The sequence below is a fragment of the Aedes aegypti genome, chromosome 1 (assembly GCF_002204515.2).
Source record: "Aedes aegypti strain LVP_AGWG chromosome 1, AaegL5.0 Primary Assembly, whole genome shotgun sequence".
Taxonomy (NCBI): domain Eukaryota; kingdom Metazoa; phylum Arthropoda; class Insecta; order Diptera; family Culicidae; genus Aedes; species Aedes aegypti.
Genome location: NC_035107.1, coordinates 211,023,197 through 211,035,908, shown reverse-complemented (window position 1 = coordinate 211,035,908; position 12,712 = coordinate 211,023,197). Strand labels below are relative to the sequence as shown.

At 41.5% G+C, this 12,712-nt stretch overlaps 1 protein-coding gene across 1 annotated transcript in view; it reads left to right on the top strand.

Moving 5' to 3' along the window:
• The window catches only part of LOC5568718, a 697,097-nt gene that overhangs the window by 355,310 nt on the left and 329,075 nt on the right, over window positions 1-12,712 (top strand). The window contains exon 3 of the mRNA XM_021857460.1: window positions 4,518-4,731. Coding sequence (XP_021713152.1) covers window positions 4,518-4,731 — 214 coding nt within the window. The remainder of the gene's footprint in view (window positions 1-4,517; window positions 4,732-12,712) is intronic.

The window sequence follows — 12,712 nt, the reverse complement described above, 5'->3', positions numbered from 1 at the left end:
GCGATCAGGCTGCCGGTTGCAGAGGCCAACAAAGCGAAGAACTTGGGCATACTCTAGGTGGGCTGGTTGGTTTGCCGGCTGAGCATACAAGGAGCATGGAGAGGTTGATTCTCAACAGACTAGTACCGTATACGGAGAGTGCGGACGGCCTGTCCAACAACCAGTTTGGATTCAGAAAAGGTAAATCTACTCTGGACGCCATCCAGTCGGTCTTTCAGACAGCTGAGATGGCAATCGAGCATAAAAGGAGCGGCATCCGTTACTGCGCGGTTGTCACTCTGAATGTGAACTATGCGTTCAACAGCGCAAGCTGGGAAGCAATAGCACACGCGTTTGACCGCCTCAAGGTACCGGTGCAGTTGTGTAAGCTTCTAGAAAGCTATTTTGATGGTAGGATTCTACTGTATGACACAGAGGAAGGGTTGAAAAACGTTCGAATTACCGCGGGTGTACCTCAAGGTTCAATTCTGGGCTCGTTGTTATGGAATGCGATGTACGATGAGGCTGCCCCTTCCGACGGGTGTTAAGATTGTTGGCTTCGCTGACGATATCACCCTAGTGGTCTATGGCGAATCGATGGAGGAAGTAGAGTTGACAGCAGCGCACTCTATTTCCATAGTTGAAGAATGGATGAAGCCTAGGAAACAAGGAATGGCCCGTCATAAGACTGAGGTGGTGGTGGTCAACAACCGCAAGTCCGAGCAACGGGCGCTTATCTCGGTAGTTGATTGCACCATAGGCGATCCCTAGGCGATCCCTTAGGCATCTTGATCGATGACAAGCTCGGCTTCGCTAGCCACGTTGAATATGCCTGAAAAAGGGCAACTACGGCTATAGCGGCGCTTTCGAGGAAGATGTCTAACAGCTCTGCTGTAATTGCCAGCAAACGCGTGCTACTGGCAAGCGTGATGCTATCCATACTAAGGTATGGAAGACCAATCTGTTCAAAAGCGCTTAGACCTTAAAGCGGTTGGAAAGCAGGTACAGGATAATGTGCTTAAGAGTAGCAAGTGCATACCGGGCGGTATCCAAAGATAGCCGGGATGACGTCCATCGGGCACATCATCAAGGAAGATGTTCAATGCTTCAACCTAAGAGGTACCAGAGGAGTCCGCGGCATGTGTAAAAAGGAAAACCTCAGAAGCTGGCAGCAAGAATGGGATAACTCCACTAGAAGTAGATGGACCCATCGGCTAATACCAAATGTGTCAGATTGGTATGGTAGAGCCCATGGGGAAGTGACTTTCTACCTGACGCAGTTTCTGTCAGGACATGGTTGCTATAGACAGTACCTGCATATGTTCGGGCACTCAGAATCTCCTGCGTGCCCCAATTGTGCTGGTGTGGACGAAACAGCGGAGCATGTCGTGTTCGGTTGCCCCCGTTTTATTGTTGTGAGAGGTCGCATGCTCACTACATGCGGAGGGGACACGTCCCCCGACAATATAATAGAGAGAATGTGTGCAGATGCCGAGTGCTGGAATGCAGTAACTACGGCTTTCACTCACATTATGTTAGAATTGCAGCGCATATGGCGTGCCGACCAAGAGTTGGCTGCAGAGGATTGGCCCTGCCGAGGCTGGTCCCTTGTAACATTGTTTAAGTCGACTAGAAGAAGCAGTTGCCTAGGCTACTTCTGCTACATGTGTTGTGCTATATACACAGGCCCCTCCTCGAAGAAATACTGTAAGGTGGTTCAAGGGAGATAAGGGTCTGAGTCCAAGGGCCATTATTGCTCAAGCACAGTGCATAGGCTGGTTTTAGCGGGTCGTAGTTGGTGCGTCAACTCCGCATTCCCTGAGTTACCTTCTCAGGGGATCTGTTTGCAGATTTCCCCCTTGTGAAAAACAAAAAAAAAAGACCCGGGCAGAGGAGAATTGCAAATAAATAACAAAATTTACTATTAAAATGGAATGGTTGAATGTAAAAATTTGTTATTTGTTTGTTTGAAATAATAGTTGAAGTATCGTCGTTGGGGGTGAGAATGGGTCAAAAAATGATATTTACGAATTATTTATTGAATAACTATCGCAATTTAACTCCAATAAACTTCAAATTTGGTGTTTGTGTACTTTGATGATACATTAACAACTGTCTAAAAAATTGAAGAACACTGTGGCACTACTGTAATGCAAGTATGTACAAGTGTCACATAGAGGGGGTGACATTGGTTCACTGCAATTGAAATAACTTGTTTTTGAGAATATGATTGCAAAACCATTCACAGCTGAAAAATGTTGATGAAATACGATGCAAACAAGACGGAAAGACATCTAAGCTGTTCCACAAGTATGATAAACCCACTCAAAAGTACGATTATACCAAAGAATTGAAGAGCTGTGAGAAAAAATATGTAAACTCAGAATTTGTTGTCAAGTTTAAATAAATATTTTTTTCCTTCAAATTGTCTTTAAAGTCTCATCCCCATTGCCATATAGCCTATTGAGTTTCTCCAAAGGTGTACTGAAACAGTGATTATTTTAAACCTTCGTATACAGTTAAATTTCGGTGCAACATTCCACAATCTGTACAGGTGCTGATATCTGTACAGGTCACATGGTGTGCACATTTGACACCTACACTGATCGATCTGAAACTATGGGGAAATGTTAATCAATGCTAAAAAAATAAAAAAAAGATCCGTGAGGAATTTAAAATAATTTATTTTGGCTTTTAGCCAGCTCTGTGCAACGGCAGAAGAAGTTCCAAAATTGGTCATTAGGAGCCCTATCGGAACCTGTCGCAAAGTATTCAGAAATAGTCAGAACCTCTAAATAATGACGCGATATTTAATCACTTCTGGGTGAACTATCATGATTTTTGAGCTGTCGAAAGCTATCAGTGCATGATATTCTGGAAATATCCTTTTTGCAATTCCGTTGCAAATCAATCAACTTTTCATTGAGAAGTTGATCAACATAACGGCCTACTTTTCCCACTAAGAAAAACAGTGCTGAAAAGTGCTACTTTTCAGCACTCTTTTCGGTGCTGAAAAGTAGCACTTTTCAGTAGTGTTTTGGTAGGCATCATCCGAACAAACCAGCCTCTTCATGCCATTTGTGCTTATTTGCGCGGCATGTGAGACGAGACGAGTCCTTCTCACCTCGGGTGATGTGAGGCGACTATAGCTAATCCAATGGGAGCGAGTCGACAATTGTTCATCATTCGACTCGTCTCGCCTCACATGCCGCGCAGAATTAGCAAAATTGCATCTGATCCGTTGTGCGATCTGATTCCGTCAGGGGCTGTCCATTCACCACGTGATCAGTTTTTTGGGATTCCTGGTCAACCCCTTTCCCCCTCGTGGTCATTTGTCCATACATAAATTTATAAAATTTGTATGGACCGTGATCATTGGCCAGACGCTCCCTCTCCCCATGAATGACCACGTGATTCTGATTTGGAATCGAATAGTCCAACATTTGTAGTCAGCAACTGTTTGTGCTGTCTTACCTGATTTCGATGGGAGCGTGAAAACTTGTGACATTCATGGGTAGGTACTACTGTATCACAGCCTACGTGATTGAAAAATACTGAATTGATACTACGCATGGATGTGTGCCCATGTGGGTTCTCTTGAAATGTTTCTTTGTGCTCGTTGCAAAACTCGATTTTTTCAGCACTCGTTGTATTTATCCAACTCGGCGAGCCTCGTTGGATAAATGTACAACTCGTGCTGAAAAAATCATCATTTTGCAACTTGTTGCCTAAATAACTATTAAGTGTCTCTACCGGAACCAACATCCGCTGACCATGTTCCAGAAATGACAACAATAGTGTCCAAATTGAAGCAGTTTCTTGGTTTCTTGCATTTTTCTCAATAATTCCAATTCGAAATACCCTCCTCCAACGAAAATTCGGACCTATGTCCGGAATCACCATCGAATTCAAAATTTTCAATGAATGTATCAATACAGTATCTCATTTGCGATTTTTACTGAAAATCTATTCAACCTTGATCGAATGATGGTGAAACTAGAGAATTTTGAAAATTTGGGATCATAGTAGACCACCTCGGGATGGGATTCGCTCCCAGGTCCCCGGTGTGATTGGTGTTCTAACCACTACACCAAGTCCGTGCCATCCTGAAATATTTGTTCTTATATGTACTATCTGAAGAATTTGCAGCACATGAATTGTCTTCGTATAGACAAAGTATTGCATTACTCTGAATATTAGAATTTTAGATTTCAAGAAAAGAGGTTGGATCAGTCTACCCAGTCTCCCCTATTGTTCTCCATCGATTTGGATCACTTTTGAGGTTTTGACCGGCTTTTGTATTATTGTGCGCCACTGTACCTCGCATCATGGGTGACGTGCGTTCGTTGATTATCCTGTAGCACATCCCTTTCTATCCTGCTGCGATAATGCGTTCTTGATTCGCGCGCCGCGCTGTGGACGTGATTTCGCACCACACTCTCTGACTTATACCTACATGACTCGCAAAGAGGACCAAATTAATTAACTTTTCTCTGTTGTTGTTTTCATTTCTCATTTTGGAATGGCGCCCGGAACAGCTGTTGCTCGGACCAAACCACCACGGACCGGAAGGATGTGGCACGAGCGGCACCAGCAGCGGAATCAGAGCCCGGTTCAACAATCTGAGCGTCTCGACGGATGCCATCAGCCTGGATGGGCTTTTGGATTGCGTGAGCAGCGGAAGCTTTTCCAGCCCGCCGTCGCCCAAGGCCTTACAGGGAGCAGGACACAGACCGATCGAAGGCGAGGATGGTGAGTATTGGATGGTTTTTATTGCCATTTCCCTGTTTTTGTACGGACCATGTATTGGGAGATTTTATTGCGTGAAATGTTATTGTGCTTTTTTTTTATTACGTGCTTTTTGGGGTGGGATATCGGGGATTTACTGTGGGATGCGAGAAAACTAGTGGCATCTGAAATTGGTGAATAGTTTTTTATCGTAGAAATTTTTGGAAGAAAATTTGAAATAAAAATTGAGGATTTATTGGCTTTATTTAAGGAGAGTGGGGAGATGGTATTGACTTAGTTCAAATTTCAGATTATTTTCAGATCAATCAGAGAGTTGTATGTATGATTCAAGGGGGTAGGTATGTTTATACACTACTCGTCATTAATACGGACTCACTAAAAAGTATTGCACTCAGTAAAGTTGTCCAAATCAAGGACATCCGGAAGGCAATCATTTTGATTCGCAATTTTGCCGCTAGGTGGCGCTAAGAGCATATAAAACTAAGCATTTTAAGCAGGTTCTATTTTGTGATCCACATGAGATAGAAAGTTCAAGTCTTCGGCAAAGTTGTTCATAAAGTTCATAACAATTTGATTCTAAATTTTACCGCTAGGTGGCGCTAGTGAGCACATAAAATGAGCATCTATCCCATGGTCCAGATTTAAGTTTAGCTAGGTGGCGCCAGCGGCAAAAAGTACAGGCAACAATCTTTCGAACATTCAGTTTCTTTCACTGGCCGCCGAGCAACGACACTGTTGTTTGTATTCCACCCACTGATCGCGCTACGCTGGATTCTCAAATTTCTCAAACTTTCAACACAAGCGCATGGAAGAATGGTAGTCAGAGAGCTGTCAAAACTTATGGAAAATCATGAAAAACGTAGATTACTTGCAATTAGGAAACTGGATCGAAAAAGTAGTGATTAGAAATCAAGTGTTAAGTGAATACATAACTTTTTATGTTTAGTTCATCTTCCGTGATGCTTTCTTTGCTTCAAGATTTCGTTTTTACTACCACTGAAAAAGAGCCATCTATTGCATTTTCAGCTGTGAATATCGCCCTATTAAGAGAATCAGTTCTAAACTTAGGGAAAAATTAAGGGTATTAGACATGAATCACCAGAAAATACAGTGAAATAAAAATGAACAACTTAAACTTGAAATAAATCAGACCGTAATGAATTGAATATGAAATAATTCCGGCCTGAACAACGTGAATATGAAGTAATTCAGACATGTATTACTTGAATATATAGTGAATCAGACCTTATGCATTTGAATACGCAAGGAATCAGACACGAATCATTTGGATATGGAGCATATTTAGCATGAATCATGAAGTGATTTGTTTGGCTATGAAGTGAATCAGTCCTGAATCACTTGAATCTGAAGTACAACTGACCTTAAACACTTGAATATAAAGCGAATCTGTGTCGATTATGAAGAAGCTACAGTCAACTCTCCCTTACTCGATATTGAAGGGACCATCGAGTTAGGGAGGTATCGAGTTATAGAACACAAAACCAGTGCAACTGCTATCCAAGGGACCATCTAGTTAGCCATGAAAACCAACTTTTACTATGGTTCTCTAACTCGATATCTAGATACGGAATATCGAGTAAGGGAGAGTTAACTGTACAACCTAAACATTTAAAAATTAAAAGCATGAGACCTAAGTTACTTGAATAAAAAATTGAACATAACTTGAACCCCTCTAACAGCAGCTTCATCTTTTTACCACAAAAAATATTCAAATTGCGATATCGTTGCACCATTTTTCACAAGCCTTAAAAAAACTCTTTTATTTTAAGAATCTGCGTCGATCCCACACAACCAGAATGTACATAAACGAAATCACCTTTTGCGTTATGCGATGCTTATATGTGCAAAGTTTCACGCATAAGATGTCACGAAAAGGCCTTATACGCACAAAAGTGGAGGCGATATACGTGCATATTTTATATGATGAAAAGTAGTATGCAATGCGAGTGTGTATATTTTATTGCGAACTAATCTGTACTCTTATACGAATTAATTTGTAACAAGAACATTGATTTGACAGCTGCTACGGATTGATCCGACTTACTTTGTATGTTTATGCGGGACGAAACGAAATGTACATATGAATCCATAAGGACTGTTCATTTTATAAAGTGGACACCTTGTGCATGCTGTATCTTTCTTATTAATCAATGAAATTTCAATCGGTTTTTTTGCACATCGTTCGACTAGTATTGTACAATGTTGTGATAATAAAAATTCTCCAAAATAATTAAATTTCACACGAATATGGAACAACGATTAGATCGGTCGATTTTTTGAGGTTATCAAAATCAATGATTGTAAGAAATTGGCTGGAAAATTCGATAATTTATATTTTCTATTTTCAAAAAAGGCTTGTTCTTCAAAAGCATCATCAATCAGAAGCCTGATGGAAAAAATCAAGTTATTTTTGGAGCAAGAATTTTACAGATATAATAAAATCAATTTTCCCGTATATTTTAAATTTTTTTTTTTTTAAATTTGATGGGAATTGATATGAGTAGAATTTTTTGTGTAAAAATACGTCCTGACGGAAGTCCTAGTATAGTATTAATATGAAAAATAACTTACGCCTTCATAGAGTTACTTAGTAAGTCCCCACGTCACATTCAAAGCACAACAGAAACACAATTGCTTTATTCTTAGAAGACCTATCAAAGTACATCGACAATCATCAAAATTGGCAACACTGCTGTAATGAAATCGATTTTATTTTCCACATATTATTTTCATAATATGTTATTCTGAGATTACCAATTGAAAAATTCGGAGAAAACTGTTTACAATTTGCTGTAGATCGATAAATAAATGTACATGATTTTAAAAGTATGAGACTTTTTAGTATAACTACCATAAACAGTAAAATTTATACTTAAGACTGTGGTTTAATCTCACGATTTAGCTTTCGTTTATACTAATATAGTTTCTTTAGTAATCCAAACTAGTTTTGAACACGCTTTTTACTGTTCTCTTTTGCTGGGAGTGAAAGGATGGTGTATCAGCAAATTTGGCCATAAATGGGTAAATCACTAAAGTTACCTAATGTCATAGAATGGTGGAATATAATTGATATTTTTAAAGCTTTACCTTTAGAAGAATAGTAAAGGATACAAACATACAATTTGTTCATAAAAATAAGGATTTTTGTTTTGCGAAAAATAATGTTAAACTTTGACGGACAGCTTTTTTTAAGAGTTTTTGGAAAAACTATTTAGCTCTTCAACCAAAAGCATTTTCAAAGATTTTATATTTTTATAGCATTTTAGAATAATATGTCAACGATACACCGATTACGATTTTATCAATAAATAAAAAAGATATAGCATAAACAAAGTGTCCATTTTATAAAATGAACAGTCCTTAAATAACCGTTTTATGCGAGGAAACTCGTCAGTCGAACGATTTCGCACTCCATGTAGTGCGGGTGTGATGCTTTATTTTATTTATTTAGTTAACATCTCGACAGATAACACTGAATCAACAATTTCACGCCACAATACTCGGTTCGTGGCCGCATCTCTCCATCCTCGGTTCTGCCCCACGCTCGCCAAATCGACAAATCGATATGCACTTGATCCGCCCACCTAGGTCGCTGCTCTCCACGCCTTCTTGTACCGACCGGATCCGAAGCCAACACCATGTTTGCAGGGCTGCTGTCCGGCATTCTTGCAACATGCCCTGCCCATCGTATCCTTCCAGCTTTGGCCACCTTTTGGATACTGGGTTCGGCGTAGAGTTGGGCGTGCTCGTGGTTCATCCTTCACCGCCACTCACCGTTTTCCTGCACTCTGCCAAATATTGTCCTAAGCACCCGACGTTCGAAGACTCCAAGTGCTTGCAGGTCCTCCTCGAGCATCGTCCACGTTCCATGCCGGACTACCGGCCTTATAAGCGTTTTGTACATGAAACAGTTGGTGCGGGCGTGAATCTTTTTTGACCGCAGCTTCTTCTGGAGGCCATAGTAGGCCCGACTTCCACTGATGAGGCGCCTCCGTATTTTACGGCTAACGTTATTGTCAGCCGTCAGCAAGGATCCAAGATAGACGAATTCGTCGAACGAATCCCCGTCTATCGTAACACTGCTACATAGGCGAGCCTTGTATTTTGTTTTGGACGCATTCACCACCTGTCCAACTTTTGCTGCCTCGCGTTTTAGGCGGGTGTACAGGTCTGCCACCTTTTCAAATGTTCGGCCGACAATGTCCATATTATCCGCGAAGCAAACAAATTGACTGGATCTCGTAAAAATCGTACCCCGGCTGTTGAACGAAATCCATCACCTTGTCGTAGTCCCCGGCGGGATCCAAACGAACTGGAATGTTCGCCTGAAACCTTCACACAATTTTGCACACCTTCAATCGTCGCTCTTATCAGTCTCGTGAGCTTCCCGGGAAAGCTGTTCTCGTTCATGATTTTTCATAGCTCTACGCGGTCGATACTGTCGTATGCCGCCTTGAAATCGATTGAAAGGTGATGCGTTGGGACCTGGTATTCACGACATTTTTGAAGGATTTGCCGTACAGTAAAGATCTGGTCCGTAGTCGATCGGCCGTCAACGAAGCCGGCTTGATAACTTCCCACGAACTCGTTTACTATAGGTGACAGATGACGGAAGATAATCTGGGATAATACTTCGTAGGCCGCATTTAGAATGGTGATCGCTCGAAAGTTCTCACAATCTAACTTGTCGCCTTTCTTGTAGTTGGGGCATATCACCCCTTCCTTTCACTCCTCCGGTAGCTGTTCTGTTTCCCAGATTTTGCCTATCAGCCGGTGCAGACCAATGGCCAGACTCTCCGGACCAATTTTTATGAGTTCAGCTCCGATACCATCCTTACCAGCAGCTTTATTGTTCTTGAACTGGTGAATGGCATCCTTAACCTCCCTCAAAGTGGGGGCTGGTTGATTTCCATCCTCCGCAGTACCGACGAAGGCATTTCCTGTGTTGTCTCGACCTTCATTGCCTATGCTCTCAGCGCCATTCTGATGCTCGTCGAAGTGCTGCTTCCACCTTTCGATCCCCTCACGCTTGTCCGTCAAAATGCTCACATCCTTATCCCTGCACATCTCGGCTGGCGGTACGAAGCCGTTGCGGAATGCGTTGAGCTTCTGATAGAACTTGCGTGTTTCTTTAGACCGACACAGCTGTTCCTTCTCCTCGCACCCCGTCTCCTCCAGGCGGCGTTTTTTTCTCCCGAAAGAGTCGGGTCTGCTGTTGCCGTTTCCGTTTATAGCGTTCCACGTTCTGCCGATTCCCTTGCTGCAGCATGACCGCCCGCGCTGCATTCTTCTCCTCCAAAACCATCTAGCACTCCTAGTCGAACCAATCGTTCCGTCGACTCCGTCCCACGTACCCGACGTCGCTCTCAGCTGCATCGTTGATGGCTGCTTTTACTGTTCTCCAGCAGTCCTCAAGAGCGGCTTCGTCCAGCTCACCCTCTTCCGGTAATGCAGCCTCCAGGTGCTGCGCGTATGCCGCTGCGACATCCGGTTGCTTGAGCCGCTCTAGGTCATACCGGGGCGGCCGTCGGTACCGTACGTTGTTAACGACGGAGAGTTTTGGGCGCAGTTTGACCATCACCAGATAATGGTCAGAGTCGATGTTAGCGCCACGATAGGTCCTGACGTCGATAATGTCGGAAAAGTGCCGACCATCAATCAGAACGTCATCGATTTGCGATTTTGTCTGCTGTGGTGATCTTCAGGTGTATCGGTATGGAAGGCTGTGCTGGAAGTAGGTGCTACGAATGGCCATATTCTTGGAGGCGACAAAATCAATTAGTCGTAGGCCGCTTTCGTTCGTCAGCCGGTGGGCGCTGAACTTTCCAATCGTCGGTCTGAATTCCTCCTCCTGGCCAACCTGAGCGTTTGGATCTTCTATGATGATTTTGACGTCGTGGCTTGGGCAGCTGTCGTACTCGCGTTCGAGCTGCGCGTAAAAAGCGTCTTTATCATCATCAGTGCTTCCGGAGTGAGGGCTGTGCACGTTTATTATGCTGAAGTTGATGAACCGGCCTTTGATCCTCAACTTGCATTGATTGGCCACCACCACCATCTCTCATTGATCGGCCACCACCTGATCACGCGTCTCTGCATATCACCCATCACTATAAAAGCTGTTCCCAGCTCATGTGTATTGCCGCAGCTCTGGTAGATGGTATGGTTACCTCTAAACGTTCGCACCATTGATCCCTTCCAACACACATTCTGCAGCGCTACGATGCCGAATCGAAGGAACATGGAGCATGTCGGCGAGTATGCGTGTGCTCCCGATGAAGTTGAGAGATTTACAGTTCCACGTACCGAGCTTCCAATCGCTAGTCCCTTTACGTCGCTGTGGTCTTCGCCGATTGTCCCGATTCGTATTCTCTCGTTGATTATTCGTTGCTTGATTTTTTTACGGCTGGCTTGCAGGGCCTGACACCAACCCCCTAGATTTCCGGAGGACCATTCCCCCTAAATGTTCGGAGGGCCATAGTGCGCAGTTTAGCTTAGAGTCCTTCTCTGGCACTCGGACGATGATCAGCCGCCCCTGACATGGGGAACAGACGCTGTAGTGAGCCGCTCCTAACATGGAGTACAGACGCTCAAGGTTTGCAGAAGCAAAAGCAAATCTAAGACATGTATGTGACTATGGATCAACTAGGGTAAAGTTCAAATCATATTGGATTAAAAAGATTATAATTTAAATTTTTCAAATGTAGTAATCATCATCTGCGACGTTATTGATATCGAAAATAGTTACTAATCATAACATGTTTAATGATAATCGAGGTATAAATAAAAAATTAACAATGATTACATGAAAGTGGTTACCCAACTAACAGTCCAGAGTCACAAATAAACATACATATTTAATTATTGTTGAATAATGGTGACAGCTAAAAAATGCCACACCAAGAGTTGAGAAGATGCTATTTAGATCCAAATTTTAGTCAATGTTCAACATTATTCATTGGAATGAATGATAGTAGAATCAACATTTATTAAACTTCTCTCTGTCGACTTGTCATTTTTCCTTTTATTAAAGAGCCAATATTCCACTAAACAAATATTTTTGTGTAAACAGATGTATAGGAGACGAACTAACGTTTTGGTTGCTTCGCACTTCAGCTGTTTCCATGCTTAACATGAACATGATTTAAAGCTGAATAGGTATTTTATAAAATCTTAATTCAACATAGATATATAATCCGAGCAGTTAATTCAAAGAAGGACAAAATAACGATTAATGAACACATTGTTCAGCAACAAATAAGCCTTACGAAGGAGGTCACACCATAGCCAATCTTTTGGAAAATGGACAAAATGTCTAAAAATTGCGTTGTATTCCTAATGTATCGCAATGTTCAACTTACTAATATTATTATTATTTATCCCTATGAGGCCCGCTTTTAGCCGCAAATTCATCACTTACTTACTAATATATAAAAACATATTGGATCCAATCATAACTGATGCTTTCTCAATACAATTATTCAATTATGTTTGGAAAATATTTTGAATCAGTCTTCTGATATAGGATTACTTTGAATAACAAAAAGAGTACATTTAACATACAAATGATTGAAATATATTTTATATTTCTGTAATGCTTAATAGATAGAAAAAAAAATACGACAAATGATTAAAATATCACCCTAATGAAAAATATGATCTATGAAATAAATTAATTTTAGTATAGTTAGATGAACGATTAAAATAAAAGTTCTAACAAGTTAAAAAAAACAATGTTTGCGTAGCAGCAGCAAACAACTATTCAGTATGTAGTTGTGAAGAATTGCTTTATAAATGATTATAAAATAGGCAAATGTTTCTTGGGAAGTCCTAAATTAAAATTGTGCACGCTTTCAACCTGCATAACAAGTTTTTGAACTTTTTCGTAATTAGTTAGTAATAATTTGTTTTCCTCTTTCAATGCAGGTATCGGCTTGTGTTTTTTTTTTTCAAAATTTTAGATAAT